The 14,535-nt window shown below is 45.1% G+C and overlaps 1 protein-coding gene across 1 annotated transcript; it reads left to right on the forward strand.

Annotated features, from left to right (window-relative positions):
• The first annotated feature begins 1,021 nt into the window (after nucleotides 1-1,021).
• TNFRSF4 (TNF receptor superfamily member 4) lies at nucleotides 1,022-10,951 on the forward strand. Its single transcript, XM_056508124.1, has 7 exons — nucleotides 1,022-1,233; nucleotides 2,489-2,611; nucleotides 3,838-3,936; nucleotides 5,976-6,042; nucleotides 6,613-6,911; nucleotides 8,512-8,637; nucleotides 9,535-10,951. The coding sequence occupies exons 1-7, from the start codon at nucleotides 1,092-1,094 to the stop codon at nucleotides 9,603-9,605; spliced, it is 927 nt and encodes a 308-aa protein (XP_056364099.1). The 5' UTR covers nucleotides 1,022-1,091; the 3' UTR covers nucleotides 9,606-10,951.
• Nucleotides 10,952-14,535: the final 3,584 nt, after the last annotated feature.

Below are 14,535 nucleotides of genomic sequence, written 5' to 3' on the forward strand. Positions count from 1 at the left end.
GAAATTCCCTAATTGCCTATAATTCCTGGACTCAGTGCAGGCACAGCTGCGATTCCAGGGAGCTCTCCTAGAACTAGAACACCTCAAATTTTATCCTGGATCCAATTCCAATAGGCTGGGATATGAAATTCCCTAATTTCCAGTATTTTCTGGAGTTGGTGAAGGTAAAGCTGGAATTCCGGGCATCTGGAACGCCTCAAATTGAGCTCCTGGCTCCAGCTCCAGCAGTCTGGAAAATTCAGTTCCCTAATTCCCAATATTTTGTGGATTCAGTGATGCCGGGGAGCTCTCCTAGAACTTCAACACTTCAAATTGAGCTCCTGGCTCCAACTCCAGCAGTCTGGAAAATAAAAATCCTTAATTCCAAATAATCCCCCGCCTCAGCGAGGGCCCTCCCGCAGCGCTCCTCCCTCCCTCCCTCCCTCCCTCCATTCCTACTTTTGCAGCCATTCCCATCGGCATTCCCCTCCCTTCAGAGGCTCCTTTTACCTTGTTAATCTTTCTCAAGCTCAGCATTTCTTCTTCCTGCCGAAAAAGCCCCAAACCGGGAGCGGGAAGGGGCGTGGAGAAAAGCGGGAATTTCCCTCAAATGTCCCCGCCCGGAGTTGATCCCGCGTTCGTCTCTCCGAGCGGCGGGAGGAGAACGGAGCCGTGAGGGGAAACGGAGCCGTGAGGGGAGCGGAGCTGTGAGGGGAAACAAAGCCGTGAGGGGAGCGGAGCTGTGAGGGGAAAACGTGAGGGGAAACGGAGCTGTGAGGGGAAAACGTGAGGGGAAACGGAGCTGTGAGGGGAAAACGTGAGGGGAAACGGAGCTGTGAGGGGAACGGAGCCCTGAGGGGGAAACGTGAAGGGAGCGGAGCCGTGAAGGGAGCGGAGCTGTGAGGGGAAAACGTGAGGGGAACGGAGCCCTGAGGGGAGCGGAGCTGTGAGGGGAAAACGTGAGGAGAACGGAGCCGTGAGGGGAGCGGAGCCCTGAGGGGAATGGAGCCGTAAAGGGATCGGAGCCGTGAGGGGAACGGAGCCGTGAGGGAACGGAGCCCGTGAGGGGAACGTGAAGGAAACGGAGCCCTGAGTGAAACGGAACAGCGGGAATGGCGCTTCCAAGGATTCCTTGGAATTTTCCCGCTCTCTGCTGGCTCCTCCTGGCCGTGGCCATTCGCGGTTCCCCGGGTCTGGGATGCCGGGAGCACCAGTACCTGCTCCATGGGAAATGCTGCAGTGACTGCGCCCCCGGTGAGTGCCCGCCAGGGCCGGGCCTCAGGGGAACAGCGAGGTTTCTCTTAGTGCAATATCTGTTTTTTAGCGAAATACTTATTTTTAGTAGAATATCTAACTTTTTCTTAGTGTAATGTCTGTTTTTTTCTTAGTATAATATCAATTTTTAGTGTAATATCTATCTTAGTGTAAATCTGTTTTTAGTGTGTCTGTTTTTTCTTAGCGTAATACCTACTTTAAAGTGTAACATCTGATTTTTTTCTTAGTGTAATATCTATTTTTAGTGTAATACCAACTCTTAAGACTGATAAAAACACTTTTAGACCAGAAAAAAATGTATTTTTGAGAGTGGTTTTTAACCTTTTTTGATGTGTTTTTGCTTCCTAAATGTCTCAGAACAGGAATTTCCTAAACCTGTTTCTGGAAAAACTAGGAACTGCCAAATTCTGGGCATTTGATCCCAAAGGATAAAAATTAGGATTTTTCCCCTCATGATCCTACTGAACCACAGTTTGATCCCAAAGGGTAAAAATTAGGATTTTTCATTGATCCCAAATGTTGAAATTTAGGATTTTTCCCCTCATGATCCCAGGCAATCCTGATTTGATCCCAAAGGAAGAAATCTGGGATTTTTCATTAATCCTAAAGGATGAAATTTGGGATTTTTCATGGATCTCAGAGGATGAAATTCTGGATTTTTCATTCATCCCAGAGGATGAAATTTGGGATTTCCCCCCTCATGATCCTGAGTTGATCCCAAAGGATGAAATTTAGGATTTTTCCCCAGCTGATCCTGAGTTGATATCAAAGGATGGAACTTGGAATTTTTCCTCTCACGATCCTGAGTTGATCCCAGAGGATGAAATTTGGGATTTATCACGGATCCCAGAAAATGAAAATCTGGATTTTCCATTGATCCCAGAGGTTGAAATTTGGGATTTATCACGGATCCCAGAAAATGAAAATCTGGATTTTCCATTGATCCCAGAGGATGGAATTTGGGATTTTGCATTGCTCCTAGAGAATGACATTTAGGATTTTTCATTCATCCCAGAGGATGAAATTTGGGATTTATCATGGATCCCAGAAAATTAAAATCTGGATTTTTCATTCATCCCAGAGGATGTAATTTGGGGTTTTTTATTGCTGCCAGAGAATGACATTTAGGATTTTTCATGGGTCCCAGAGGATGAAATTTGGGATTTTTCTTGGATCCCGAAGGATGAAATTCAGGATTTCCCCCCTCAATCCTGGTTTTTTTTGGGTGTTTCAGGGCAGAGGATGCGCAGCCGCTGCACAGCCGGGGCTGACACCGTGTGCTCGCCGTGCCAGGACGGATATTTCAGCTCCCAGTACCACCACGGCTTCTGCCGCAGCTGCACCGTCTGCAACGCCAGTGAGTGTGGGGAAAAAATCCCATTTTATGGGGAAAAAATCACGTTTTATGGGGAAAATATCCCATTTTTATGGGGAAAAAATCCCATTTTATGGGGAAAAAAATTGCATTTTTGAGGGGAAAAAATCCCATTTTTGTGGGGAAAAAATCCCATTTTTTTTTCGGGAAAAAAACCCATTTTTATGGGGAAAAAATCCCATTTTATGGGGAAAAAAATCCCATTTTTGAGGGAAAAAAATCCCGTTTTTGAGGGAAAAAAATCCTGTTTTTATAGGGAAAAAAATCCCATTTTTGAGGGGAAAAAATCCCATTTTCATAGGGAAAAAAATCCCATTTTTGAGGGGAAAAAATCCCATTTTCATAGGGAAAAAAATCCCATTTTTGAGGGGAAAAAATCCCATTTTTTGCGGGAAAAAACCCCCATTTTTATGGGAAAAAAATTCCCATTTTTATGGGGAAAAAATCCCATTTTATGGGGAAAAAAATCCCATTTTTGCCGGGAAAAAAATCCCATTTTTGAGGGGAAAAAATCCCATTTTTATGGGGAAAAATTCCCATTTTTATGGGGAAAAAATTCCCATTTTTGAGGGGAAAAAAATCCCGTTTTTATGGGGAAAAAATGCCATTTTTATGGGGAAAAAAATCCCATTTTTGAGGGGAAAAAATCCCATTTTTTTGCGGGAAAAAAAATCCCATTTTTTTGCGGGAAAAAAAATCCCATTTTTATGGGAAAAAAATTCCCATTTTTATGGGGAAAAAAATCCCATTTTATGGGGAAAAAAATCCCATTTTTGCCGGGAAAAAATCCCATTTTATGGGGAAAAAACTCCCATTTTATGGGGAAAAAAATCCTATTTTTGAGGGAAAAATCCCATTTTTGAGGGGAAAAAACCCCATTTTTATGGGGAAAAATTCCCATTTTCATGGGGAAAAAATTCCCATTTTTGAGGGGAAAAAAATCGCTTTTTTTGGGAGGAAAAAATTTGCATTTTGCGGTGTTTCTGAGGGGAATAAAATCCCATTTTTGAGGGGAAAAAACTCCATTTTTGAGGGAAAGAATCCCATTTTTGAGGGGGAAAAAAATCCCATTTTGGGGGAATAAAAATCTCCCTTTTTTGGGGGGCAGTTTGGGGGGGAAAAATTAATAATTAATTTTTGCTGCTAATGAATTTTTGCTGTTAATGAGTGGATGGATTAATGGATGAATTGGTTTGTGCCTCGCCCAGGGAAGGGCAGCGTGGAGGTGAAGCCGTGTGAGAAAACCTCGGACAGGGTCTGTGTGTGCCAGGCTGGATTCATGCCAGCAGGAATTCCTGTGGGGAGTGGTGAGTGGGGATTGGGATTGGGAATGGATTGGGAATGGGAATGGGAATGATGCCAGCAGGGACTCCTGTGGGGAGTGGTGAGTGGGACTGGGAATGGGAATGGGATTGGGAATGGGATTGGGAATGGGAATGGGATTGGGAATGGGATTCATGCCAGCAGGGGTTCCTGTGGGGAGTGGTGAGTGGGACTGGGAATGGGATTGGGAATGGGAATGGATTGGGATTGGGAATGGGAATGGGAATGGGATTGGGAATGGGATTCATGCCAGCAGGGACTCCTGTGGGGAGTGGTGAGTGGATTGGGATTGGGATTGGGAATGGAATGGGAATGGGATTGGGAATGGGAATGGGAATGGGATTCATGCCAGCAGGGACTCCTGTGGGGAGTGGTGAGTGGGATTGGGAATGGGATTGGGAATGGGAATGGATTGGGATTCATGCCAGCAGGGGTTCCTGTGGGGAGTGGTGAGTGGGACTGGGAATGGGAATGGGATTGGGAATGGGAATGGGATTGGGAATGGGATTGGGAATGGGAATGGGATTCATGCCAGCAGGGACTCCTGTGGGGAATGGTGAGTGGGATTGGGAATGGGAATGGATTGGGAATGGGAATGGGATTCATGCCAGCAGGGACTCCTGTGGGGAATGGTGAGTGGGATTGGGAATGGGAATGGGATTGGGAATGGGAATGGGATTCATGCCAGCAGGGACCCCTGTGGGGAGTGGTGAGTGGGGATTGGGATTGGGAATGGGAAGGGAATGGGATTCATGCCAGCAGGGACTCCTGTGGGGAATGGTGAGTGGGGATTGGGAATGGGAATGGGATTGGGAATGGGAATGGGATTCATGCCAGCAGGGACTCCTGTGGGGAGTGGTGAGTGGGGATTGGGAATGGATTGGGAATGGGAATGGAATGGATTGGGAATGGGAATGGGAATGAGAATGGGATTCATGCCAGCAGGGACTCCTGTGGGGAGTGGTGAGTGGGATTGGGAATGGGAATGGGAATGGGATTGGGATTCATGCCAGCAGGGATTCCTGTGGGGAATGGTGAGTGGGACTGGGAATGGATTGGGATTGGGAATGGGAATGGGAATGGGATTCATGCCAGCAGGGACTCCTGTGGGGAATGGTGAGTGGGACTGGGAATGGGAATGGATTGGGAATGGGATTGGGAATGGGAATGGGAATGGGAATGGGAATTCATGTCAGCAGGGACTCCTGTGGGGAATGGTGAGTGGGACTGGGAATGGGAATGGATTTGGAATGGGATTGGGAATGGGAATGGGATTCATGCCAGCAGGGGTTCCTGTGGGGAATGGTGAGTGGGACTGGGAATGGGAATGGGATTGGATTGGGAATGGGAATGGGATTCATGCCAGCAGGGACCCCTGTGGGGAGTGGTGAGTGGGGATTGGGAATGGGAATGGGAATGGGAATGGGATTCATGCCAGCAGGGGTTCCTGTGGGGAGTGGTGAGTGGGATTGGGAATGGGATTGGGAATGGGAATGGGATTGGGAATGGGATTGGGAATGGGATTCATGCCAGCAGGGATTCCTGTGGAGAACGGTGAGTGGGGATTTGGAATTCCCTTGGGAAGGGCTGGGATTGGGACTGGGAACTACCTTGGAAAGGGGTGAGTTGGGAATGGGAATTCCCTTGGGATTCATGTCAGCTGGAATTCCCTTGGGATGAGCTGGGACTGGGAATTCCCTTGGGAAAAGCTGGCACTGGGAATTCCCTTGGGATTGATGCCAGCTGGAATTCCCTTGGGAAAACCTGGCATTGGGAATTCCCTTGGGATTGATGCCAGCTGGAATTCCCTTGGGATGAGCTGGGACTGGGAATTCCTTTGGGAATCGGTGATTTGGGGTTCACGCCCCCTGGAATTCCCTTGGAAAGCTGGAATCCGGAATTACCCAGTGGATAAGTCCGGGAATTCTGCCACTCTCCTGGATAATTTCCATAATTAATAATCTCTGATAATATCCATAATTATCTGGAAATCCTCTTTTTGAAAATCTCCTTTTTTCCCCAGAGTGCTCCCGATGTCCTGGAGGAACCTTCTCCAGAGGAAGGAACGAGAACTGCCAGCCTTGGACCAAGTAGGAATCCCTTTTTTGGGGAAAAAATCTCTTCCTGGGGGAAAAAACCTTCTATTTGGGGAAAAAATCCTTTTTTTGGAGAAAAAAAAAAACCTTTTTTGTAGGAAAAAATCCTGGTTTTTGGGGAAATTTTTTTTTTGGGGGGAAAAAAAATTCTATTTTTAGGGAAAAAAACCACCTTTTTGGGGGCAGTGTGCTCAGAGCAGCTGTGGGAGTTTCATTTTCCCAGGAAAATCCCATATCCAGATAAATAAATCAGAATAAGTTTTGATCCAAGGGAAAAATGAGATATTTTTTTCCCTCAGGAATGTGATTATTATCCAGGAAAAATGAGATTTTTTTTTTTCCCCTCAGGAATGTGATTATTGTCCAAGGAAAAATGATATTTTTTTTTCCTCATAAGTACAATTATTATGCAGGGGAAAAGGAGAATTCTCCCCTTAAAAATACAATTATTATCCAGGGAAAAATGGGAATTTTTTTTTTCTCTCAGCAATGTGATTATTGTGCAGGAAAACTGGGAATTTTTTCTCTCAGCAATGGAAAAACCCTCTGGGATTTCTTTTCCAGCTGCAGCTTTTTTGGGAAGCGCACGCTCCGAGCTGGCACGGCCACAGAGGACGCCCTGTGCAGCAGCCTGGATCCCATTCCTACAGAAATCCTGAAAACCAGAGCTCCAATTCCCACAGAATTCCTGAAAACCAGAGCTCCAATTCCCACAGAATTCCTGAAAACCAGAGCTGCCATTCCCACAGAATTCCTGAAAACCAGAGCTGCCATTCCCACAGAATTCCCAGGGAGCAGCTCCAGCCCCAGGGAGATCCCAGAGCTCTGTTCAGGTCCTGGCAGCGCCGCCGAGCCCAGCTGGGGTAAGGATGGAATTCTGGTGAGCTGCTTTCCTGGGAAGGGAATTCCCACTTTTCCAAAGCCATTCCTGCATTTCACACAGCATTCTTTTCCAGCTGAGTCTTCTTTCCTGGGAAGGAAATTCCCACTTTTCCAAAGCCATCCCTGCATTTCACACAGCATTCCAGGATTCCCAATTTCTATCTGAGTCTTCTTTCCTGGGAAGGGAATTCCCACTTTTCCAAAGCCATTCCTGCATTTCACACAGCATTCCTTTCTAGCTGAGTCTTCTTTCCTGGGAAGGGAATTCCCACTTTTCCCAAAGCCATGCCTGCATTTCACACATTCCAGGATCCCACTTTTCCAGCTGAGTCTTCTTTCCTGGGAAGGGAATTCCCACTTTTCCCAAAGCCATTCCTGCATTTCACACAACATTCTTTTCCAGCTGAGTCTTTTTTCCTGGGAAGGGAATTCCCACTTTTCCCAAAGCCATTCCTGCATTTCACACAACATTCCAGGATTCCCAATTTCTATCTGAGTCTTCTTTCCTGGGAAGGAAATTCCCACTTTCCCAAAGCCATCCCTGCATTTCACACAACATTCCAGGATCCCACTTTTCCAGCTGAGTCTTCTTTCCTGGGAAGGGAATTCCCACTTTTCCAAAGCCATTCCTGCATTTCACACATTCCAGGATCCCACTTTTCCAGCTGAGTCTTCTTTCCTGGGAAGGGAATTCCCACTTTTCCAAAGCCATCCCAGCATTTCACACAGCATTCTTTTCCAGCTGAGTCTTCTTTCCTGGGAAGGGAGTTCCCACTTTTCCAAAGCCATTCCTGCATTTCACACAGCATTCTTTTCCAGCTGAGTCTTCTTTCCTGGGAAGGAAATTCCCACTTTTCCCAAAGCCATCCCTGCTTTTCACACATTCCAGGATCCCACTTTTCCAGCTGGTTGGTTTCCATGTAAATTTGCTTTCCTGGGATCTGAAATCCCATTTTCTCAGAAACTTTCTCTGTTTCTTAGACAACTTTTCAGGATCCCCCAATTCCACCTGGAGCTGCTCTCCTGGGAAAGCAAATCCCATTTTCTCAGCAGCCATTTCTGTTTTTCACACAATTTTTCAGGATTCCCAGTTTCTATCTGAGTCTCCTTTCCTGGGAATGGAATTCCCACTTTTCCCAAGGCCATTCCTGGATTTCCTACAACATTCCAGGATCCCACTTTTCCAGCTGCTTGGCTTCCATGTAAAGCTGCTTTCCTGGGAAGGGAATTCCCATTTTCTCTGAATCCTTTTCTGTTTTTCACACAATTTTTTAGGATTCCAAATTTCCATCTGAGTCTTCTTTCCTGGGAAGGGAATTCCCACTTTATTTTACACAACATTCCAGAATCCCACATTTCCATCTGAATCTTCTTTCCTGGGAAAACAGTTCCCACTTTCTCTCAATCTTTTTCTGTTTTCCCCACAACATTCCAGGATCCCACATTCCCCCCTCTCCATTTCCAGGGCTCTGAATTCTCCCTCTGGAATCTGAAACACTGTGGAGATTCCAACCAGAACTAGGATTATTTTATTTTATTTTATTTTTTTTTTTTTAAGGAATTTTTCTGTTCTAATTCCAGGTTCTTTATCCCTGCTCTTGCTGTGCCTGATGCTGCTGATAGTGAGTGGAATTTCCATCCTGCTCCTGATCATCCAAGCATCCAGGAAAAAAAACAGGAATGGGCCTGGGGGGAGCCTCCAGCACAGTGAGTTCCCTTTTTTATGGGATAAAAAAACAGGGAAAAAAATTGAATCCAGTGAGTTCCTTTTTTATGGGATTAAAAAAAAAAAAAACAGGAAAAAAAAATTAATCTAGTGAGTTCCTGCTTTTATGGGATTTCAAAAAACAGGAAAAAAATTATTCCAGTGAGTTCCCTTTTTATGGGATAAAATCTCAGGGTAACCCTGGAAAATCCCAGGGAAAACCTGGAAAATCCCACAGAAACCCTGGAAAATCGCAGGAAAACCCCAAGGAAATTCCAGGAAAATCCCAGAGAAACCCCAGAAAATCACAGGGAAACCCCAGAAAATCACAAGGAAATCCTGAAAAATCCTCACAGAAACCCTGGGAAATCCCAGGGAAACCCTGAAAAATCCCAGAGAGCCCAAGGAAACCCCAGAAAATCCCAGGGAAAACCTGGAAAATCCCACAGAAACCCTGGAAAATCCCACAGAAGTCCTGGAAAATCGTAGGGAAAACCTGGAAAATCCCAGGGAAAACCTGGAAAATCCCTCAGAAACCCTGGAAAATCGTAGGGGAAACCTGGAAAACCCCAAGGAAACCCCAGAAAATCCCAAGGAAACCCCAGAAAATCCAGAAAAAACCCAGGAAAATCCTGGGAAATCCCAGAGAAACCCCAGAAAATCACAGGGAAACCCTGGAAAATCCTGAAAAATCCCAGGGAAACCCTGGAAAATCACAGAGAAACCCCAGAAAATCACAGGGAAACCCCAGAAAATCCCAGGGAAACCCTGAAAAATCCCACAGAAACCCCAGGATATACCACGGAAATCCCCCAGAAATCCTGGAAACCCCCAGGAAAACCCAGGAACTCCCTTTTCCTTCCCTCCCGGTTAATCCCCGCCCCTTTCCCTTTTTGCAGCCGGGGGGAGCTGCAGGATCCCCGTGCAGGAGCAGCACATCGACTCCAGCTGCAGCCTCATCAAAACCTGAGCCGGGACCCAGGAGGGCTTAATTAGGAGTTAATTAGGGGCTGAATTAACTCGGGACTCCCTTTGGAATCTGGGAAAGTCCTGAGGGAATTTGGTGTGGATTTCATGGCAAAGCTGAGCTCTAAAATCAGGATTCAGTGGCAAAGATGAGCTCTAAAATCAAGATTAAGTGGCAAAACTGAGCCTAAAATTGGGATTTAGTGGCAAAACTGAGCCTAAAACTGGGATTTAATGGTAAAACTGAGCCTAAGATCAGAATTAAGTGGCAAAGCTGAGCTCTAAAATCAGAATTAAATGGCAAAGATGAGCTCTAAAATCAGGATGAAGTGCAAAGATGAGCTCTAAAATCAAAATTAAGTGGCAAAACTGAGCCTAAAATTGGGATTTAGTGGCAAACTGAGCTTAAAAATTGGGATTTAATGGTAAAACTGAGCCTAAAAATTGGGATTTAATGGTAAAACTGAGCCTAAGATCAGAATTAAGTGGCAAAGATGAGCTCTAAAATCAGGATTCAGTGGCAATACTGAGCCTAAAATCGGGATTTAGTGGTAAAACTGAGCCTAAAATTGGGATTTAATGGTAAAACTGAGCCTAAGATCAGAATTAAGTGGTGAAGGTGAGCTCAAAACCCAGGATTCAATGGCAAAACTGAACTTAAAATTTGGATTAAGTGGCAAAACTGAGCTGTAAAACCAGGATTGAATGGCAAAACTGAGCCTAAAACTGGGATTTAATGGTAAAACTGAGCCTAAACCCAGGATAAAGTGACAAAACTTAGCCTAAAATCAGAATTAAGTGGCAAAATTTAGCCTAAAATTGGAATTCAATGGTAAAACTGAGTTTAAAATTGAGATTAAGTGGCAAAACTTGAGCTCCAAAAGCAGAATTAAGTGGTGACTCAATCCACATTTCATGAAATGAATTTTCCCTCTCTGATTGGTTCTCCATAAATTTGGAAAGTCAATTTTTCAGGAGCCAATCCCAAACTCTGAAGTTCCTGGGAGGAGCCTGAAGAGTCCTTTGGCTGAATTTGAAATATTTCCAATATTTCCATGGAAATCCCAGAAAAAAAAATAAATTTTAATTATTTAGGAACAGTTTTCCCTCCAAATATCAGCTGAGAACTCCTCAAAAAATGTGAATTTTAAACCCAGAGCACCAAGAATATCCAAAAAAAAAAAAAAAAAAAAACCCAGCAGGGATCCAAGAGGTTTTTAAATCCATGGATTTGGAATATTTGGGATTTTTTTATATGTTATACATATCTGAGGGGGTTTATACCATGTATAGGAAGGTTTGTATTGTGTACAAAGGGGATTTTTTTGGGAATAAAATTCTGGAAAAACAGATCCTGGTGTGTGGTCAGAGGGGAAAAATGGGAAATTCCTGCAGGGGAAAGGTTGGGATGGGTTTTAGGGAAATTTTCCTGGGGGGGAAAAAAAAGCAATTTTTTCATGGAAAAATAATAAATTACTGTGTTCCTGAGTAAAAAAAAATCAATTTCTTCCCTGGATAATAATTGTATTTTTGAGGGACAAAATTCCCATTTTTGCCTGGAGAATAATTGATTTTTTGAGGGGGAAAAATCTCATTTTTCCCTGGATAATAATCACATTCATAAGGAAAAAAAAATCCCATTTTTCCCTGGATAGTAATTTTATTTTTGAGGAGAAAAATTCTCATTTTTCCCTGTATTCCTAAAGGAGAAAAATCCCATTTTCCCTGGATAATCACCACATTTCTGAGACAAAATAATCCCATTATTTCCTGGAAAAAAAGACAAATAATTCTAATTTTTTTTTACAAAAACACCTCAAAACTTTTACATCCGCCCAGTTCTTTTCACCCTCACTTCCTGCTCGGTATTTTTTCATTTTTTCATTTTTTTTTTCATTTTTTGGGGTTTCCCCTGCAGCTGCTGACGATTTTCCGTTGCTGCTCCGTTATCTCCTGATTTTTTTGATCTCCACATCCTCCAGAATGACTCAGATTTGCCACAGGAGATGGAAAAATTAATCTCACTGGAGATACTTGGAGCTTTTGGGGTTTTTCTTTTCATTTTTTTTTCAGTTTTTTTTTTTTCCCTGGATTTTCCTTCTGGGAATTTCAGATTTTTTAGGATTTTCCTCCTGCAGTCACCAAATTCGGATGCAAAAAAAGGAATTTTCCTTTCCTAGGGGAAGGCTGAGTGGGTTTTGGGGAAGGATCCTGGGATTTTGGGGTTTTTGGGGTTTTTGGGAGTGTCAGATTTTTTGGGATTTTCTGTGTGGAGTCATCAAATCTGGAAGCAAAAAGGGGAATTTTCTGTCGGGTGTTTTGGGGAGGATTTTGGGGTTTTGGGGTTTTGGGGTCAGGATTTCACTCCAGGTTTGTGCCACGTCCTGGGCAGGGCAGGGAATCCTCTTGCCCTGCTTCTTTCCTAAAACCCATCCCAAGCCTTCCCTAAACCCATCCTAAACCCATCCCAAGCCTTCCTAAAACCCATCCTAAACCCATCCCAGCCCTTCCCTAAATCCTGTCCTAAACCCATCCCAACCCTTCCTTAAAACCTGTCCTAAACCCATCCCAAGCCTGTCCTAAACCCATCCCAGCCCTTCCCTAAATCCTGTCCTAAACCCATCCCAACCATTCCCTAAACCCATCCTAAACCCATCCCAGCCCTTCCCTAAACCCATCCTAAACCCATTCCAACCCTTCCCTAAATCCTGTCCTAAACCCATCTCAAGTCTTCCCTAAACCCATCCTAAACCCATCCCAAGCCTTCCCTAAATCCTGTCCTAAACCCATCCCAACCCTTCCCTAAACCCATCCCAACCCTTCCCTAAACCCATCCTAAACCCATCCCAACCCTTCCCTAAACCCATCCTAAACCCATCCCAGCCCTTCCCTAAAACCTGTTCTAAACCCATCCCAAGCCTGTCCTAAACCCATCCCAACCCTTCCTTAAAACCTGTCCTAAACCCATCCCAACCCTTCCCTAAACCCATCCTAAACCCATCCCAGCCCTTCCCTAAATCCTGTCCTAAACCCATCCTAACCTTTCCCTAAACCCATCCCAAGCCTTCCCTAAAACCTGTCCTAAACCCATCCCAACCCTTCCTTAAAACCTGTCCTAAATCCATCCCAACCTTTCCCTAAACCCATCCTAAACCCATCCCAGCCCTTCCCTAAACCCATCCTAAACCCATCCCAAGCCTGTCCTAAACCCATCCTAAACCCATCCCAACCCTTCCTTAAAACCTGTCCTAAACCCATCCCAAGCCTTCCCTAAACCCATCCTAAACCCATCCCAAACCCATCCTAAACCCATCCCAACCCTTCCCTAACCCATCCTAAACCCATCCCTAAACCCATCCTAAACCCATCCCAACCCTTCCTTAAACCCATCCCAACCCTTCCTTAAAACCCATCCTAAACCCATCCCAACCCTTCCCAAACCCATCCCAAACTCTCTCTAAATCCATCCTAAACCCATCCCACAACCCTTCCCTAAACCCTGTCCTAAACCCATCCTAACCCTTTCCTAAACCCATCCTAAACCCATCCCAGCCCTTCCCTAAACCCATCCTGAACCCATCCCATCCTTTCCCTAAATCCATCCTAAACCCATCCCAACCTTTCCTTAAACCCCATCCTAAAACTATCCCAAACTTTCCCCAAACCCATCCCAATCTCTCCCTAAATCCCACCCTAAACCCACCCCACCCTTTCCCCAAACCCATCCCAACCTTTCCCTAAATTCCATCCCAACCTTTTCCTAAACCCATCCTAAATCAATCCCAACCTTTCCCTAAACCCCATCCCAATCTCTCCCTAAACCCACCCCAATCTCTCCCTAAAACCCATCCCAATCTCTCCCTAATCCCATCCCAATCTCTCCCTAAACCCAATCCCAATCCCATCCCAAACCCCATCCCAATCTCTTCCTAAACCCCATCCCAATCTCTCCATAAACCCGTCCTAAACCCATCCCAACCTTTCCCTAAATCCCATCCCAACCTTTTCCTAAACCCACCCTAAACCCAATCCTAATCTCTCCCTAAACCCATCCTAAACCCATCTTAAACCCAACCTTTCCCTAAACCCATCCTAATCTCTCCCTAAACCCCATCCCAATCTCTCCCTAAACCCATCCCAATCTCTCCCTAAACCCATCCCAATCTCTCCCTAAACCCATCCCAATCTCTCCCTAAAACAATCCCACTCCCAATCCCATCCCAAACCCCTCCCACCCTTCCCCCATCCCACCCACCCCCTGCCCCTTCCACCTCAATTTCTCACATCAAGAACCCAAACCCATTCCTTTATTTCTCCTTTTTTCACCCATTGGGGGATTTTTATTTTCTTTTTTTTTTGCTCTTTGGGGTTTTTTTTTTACCCTTTGAGCCTCGTGGGCCCCGTCAGGTGACGGAAGTTTCCAGTCACAGCTCCAGGCTCAGCCGTGACCTTTGGGATTTTATCTGCTCATCTCTGGGCTTTCCTGGCAGCTCTGCCCGTCCCTGCTGACATTTCACTGCCCCATCCCCGCCCTGCTCAGCCCCAAACGCTCAGCTCACTTCCCACCCCAAAAAAAATCCTTCCCACGGGGAGGTTCCCCTGCTCTGGGCTCCAAAAGTGGAGGATTTGTGAGGATAATCCTAAAAAATCTGGTATTTCACAGAAATCCTCACCCTCAAATCCATGAAAACCCTGGGATCCTTCCCCTAAAAACTCAGCACTCCATGGAATGATTCCCCCACTTTGAGCTCCAAAATTGAGGGCTCTGTGAGGATAATCCTAAAAAATTCTGGTATTTCACAGAAATCCTCACCCCAAATCCATGAAAACCCCAGGATCCTTTCCCAAAACCCCACTGATCACAGCTCTGCTGTCGCCTAGGAAAAATCCCTCTTTTTTATTTCCAGAAAAAGAAACCACCCCCCAAAAAAAAA

Source organism: Oenanthe melanoleuca, chromosome 21 (genome assembly GCF_029582105.1).
Source record: "Oenanthe melanoleuca isolate GR-GAL-2019-014 chromosome 21, OMel1.0, whole genome shotgun sequence".
Lineage (NCBI taxonomy): Eukaryota > Metazoa > Chordata > Aves > Passeriformes > Muscicapidae > Oenanthe > Oenanthe melanoleuca.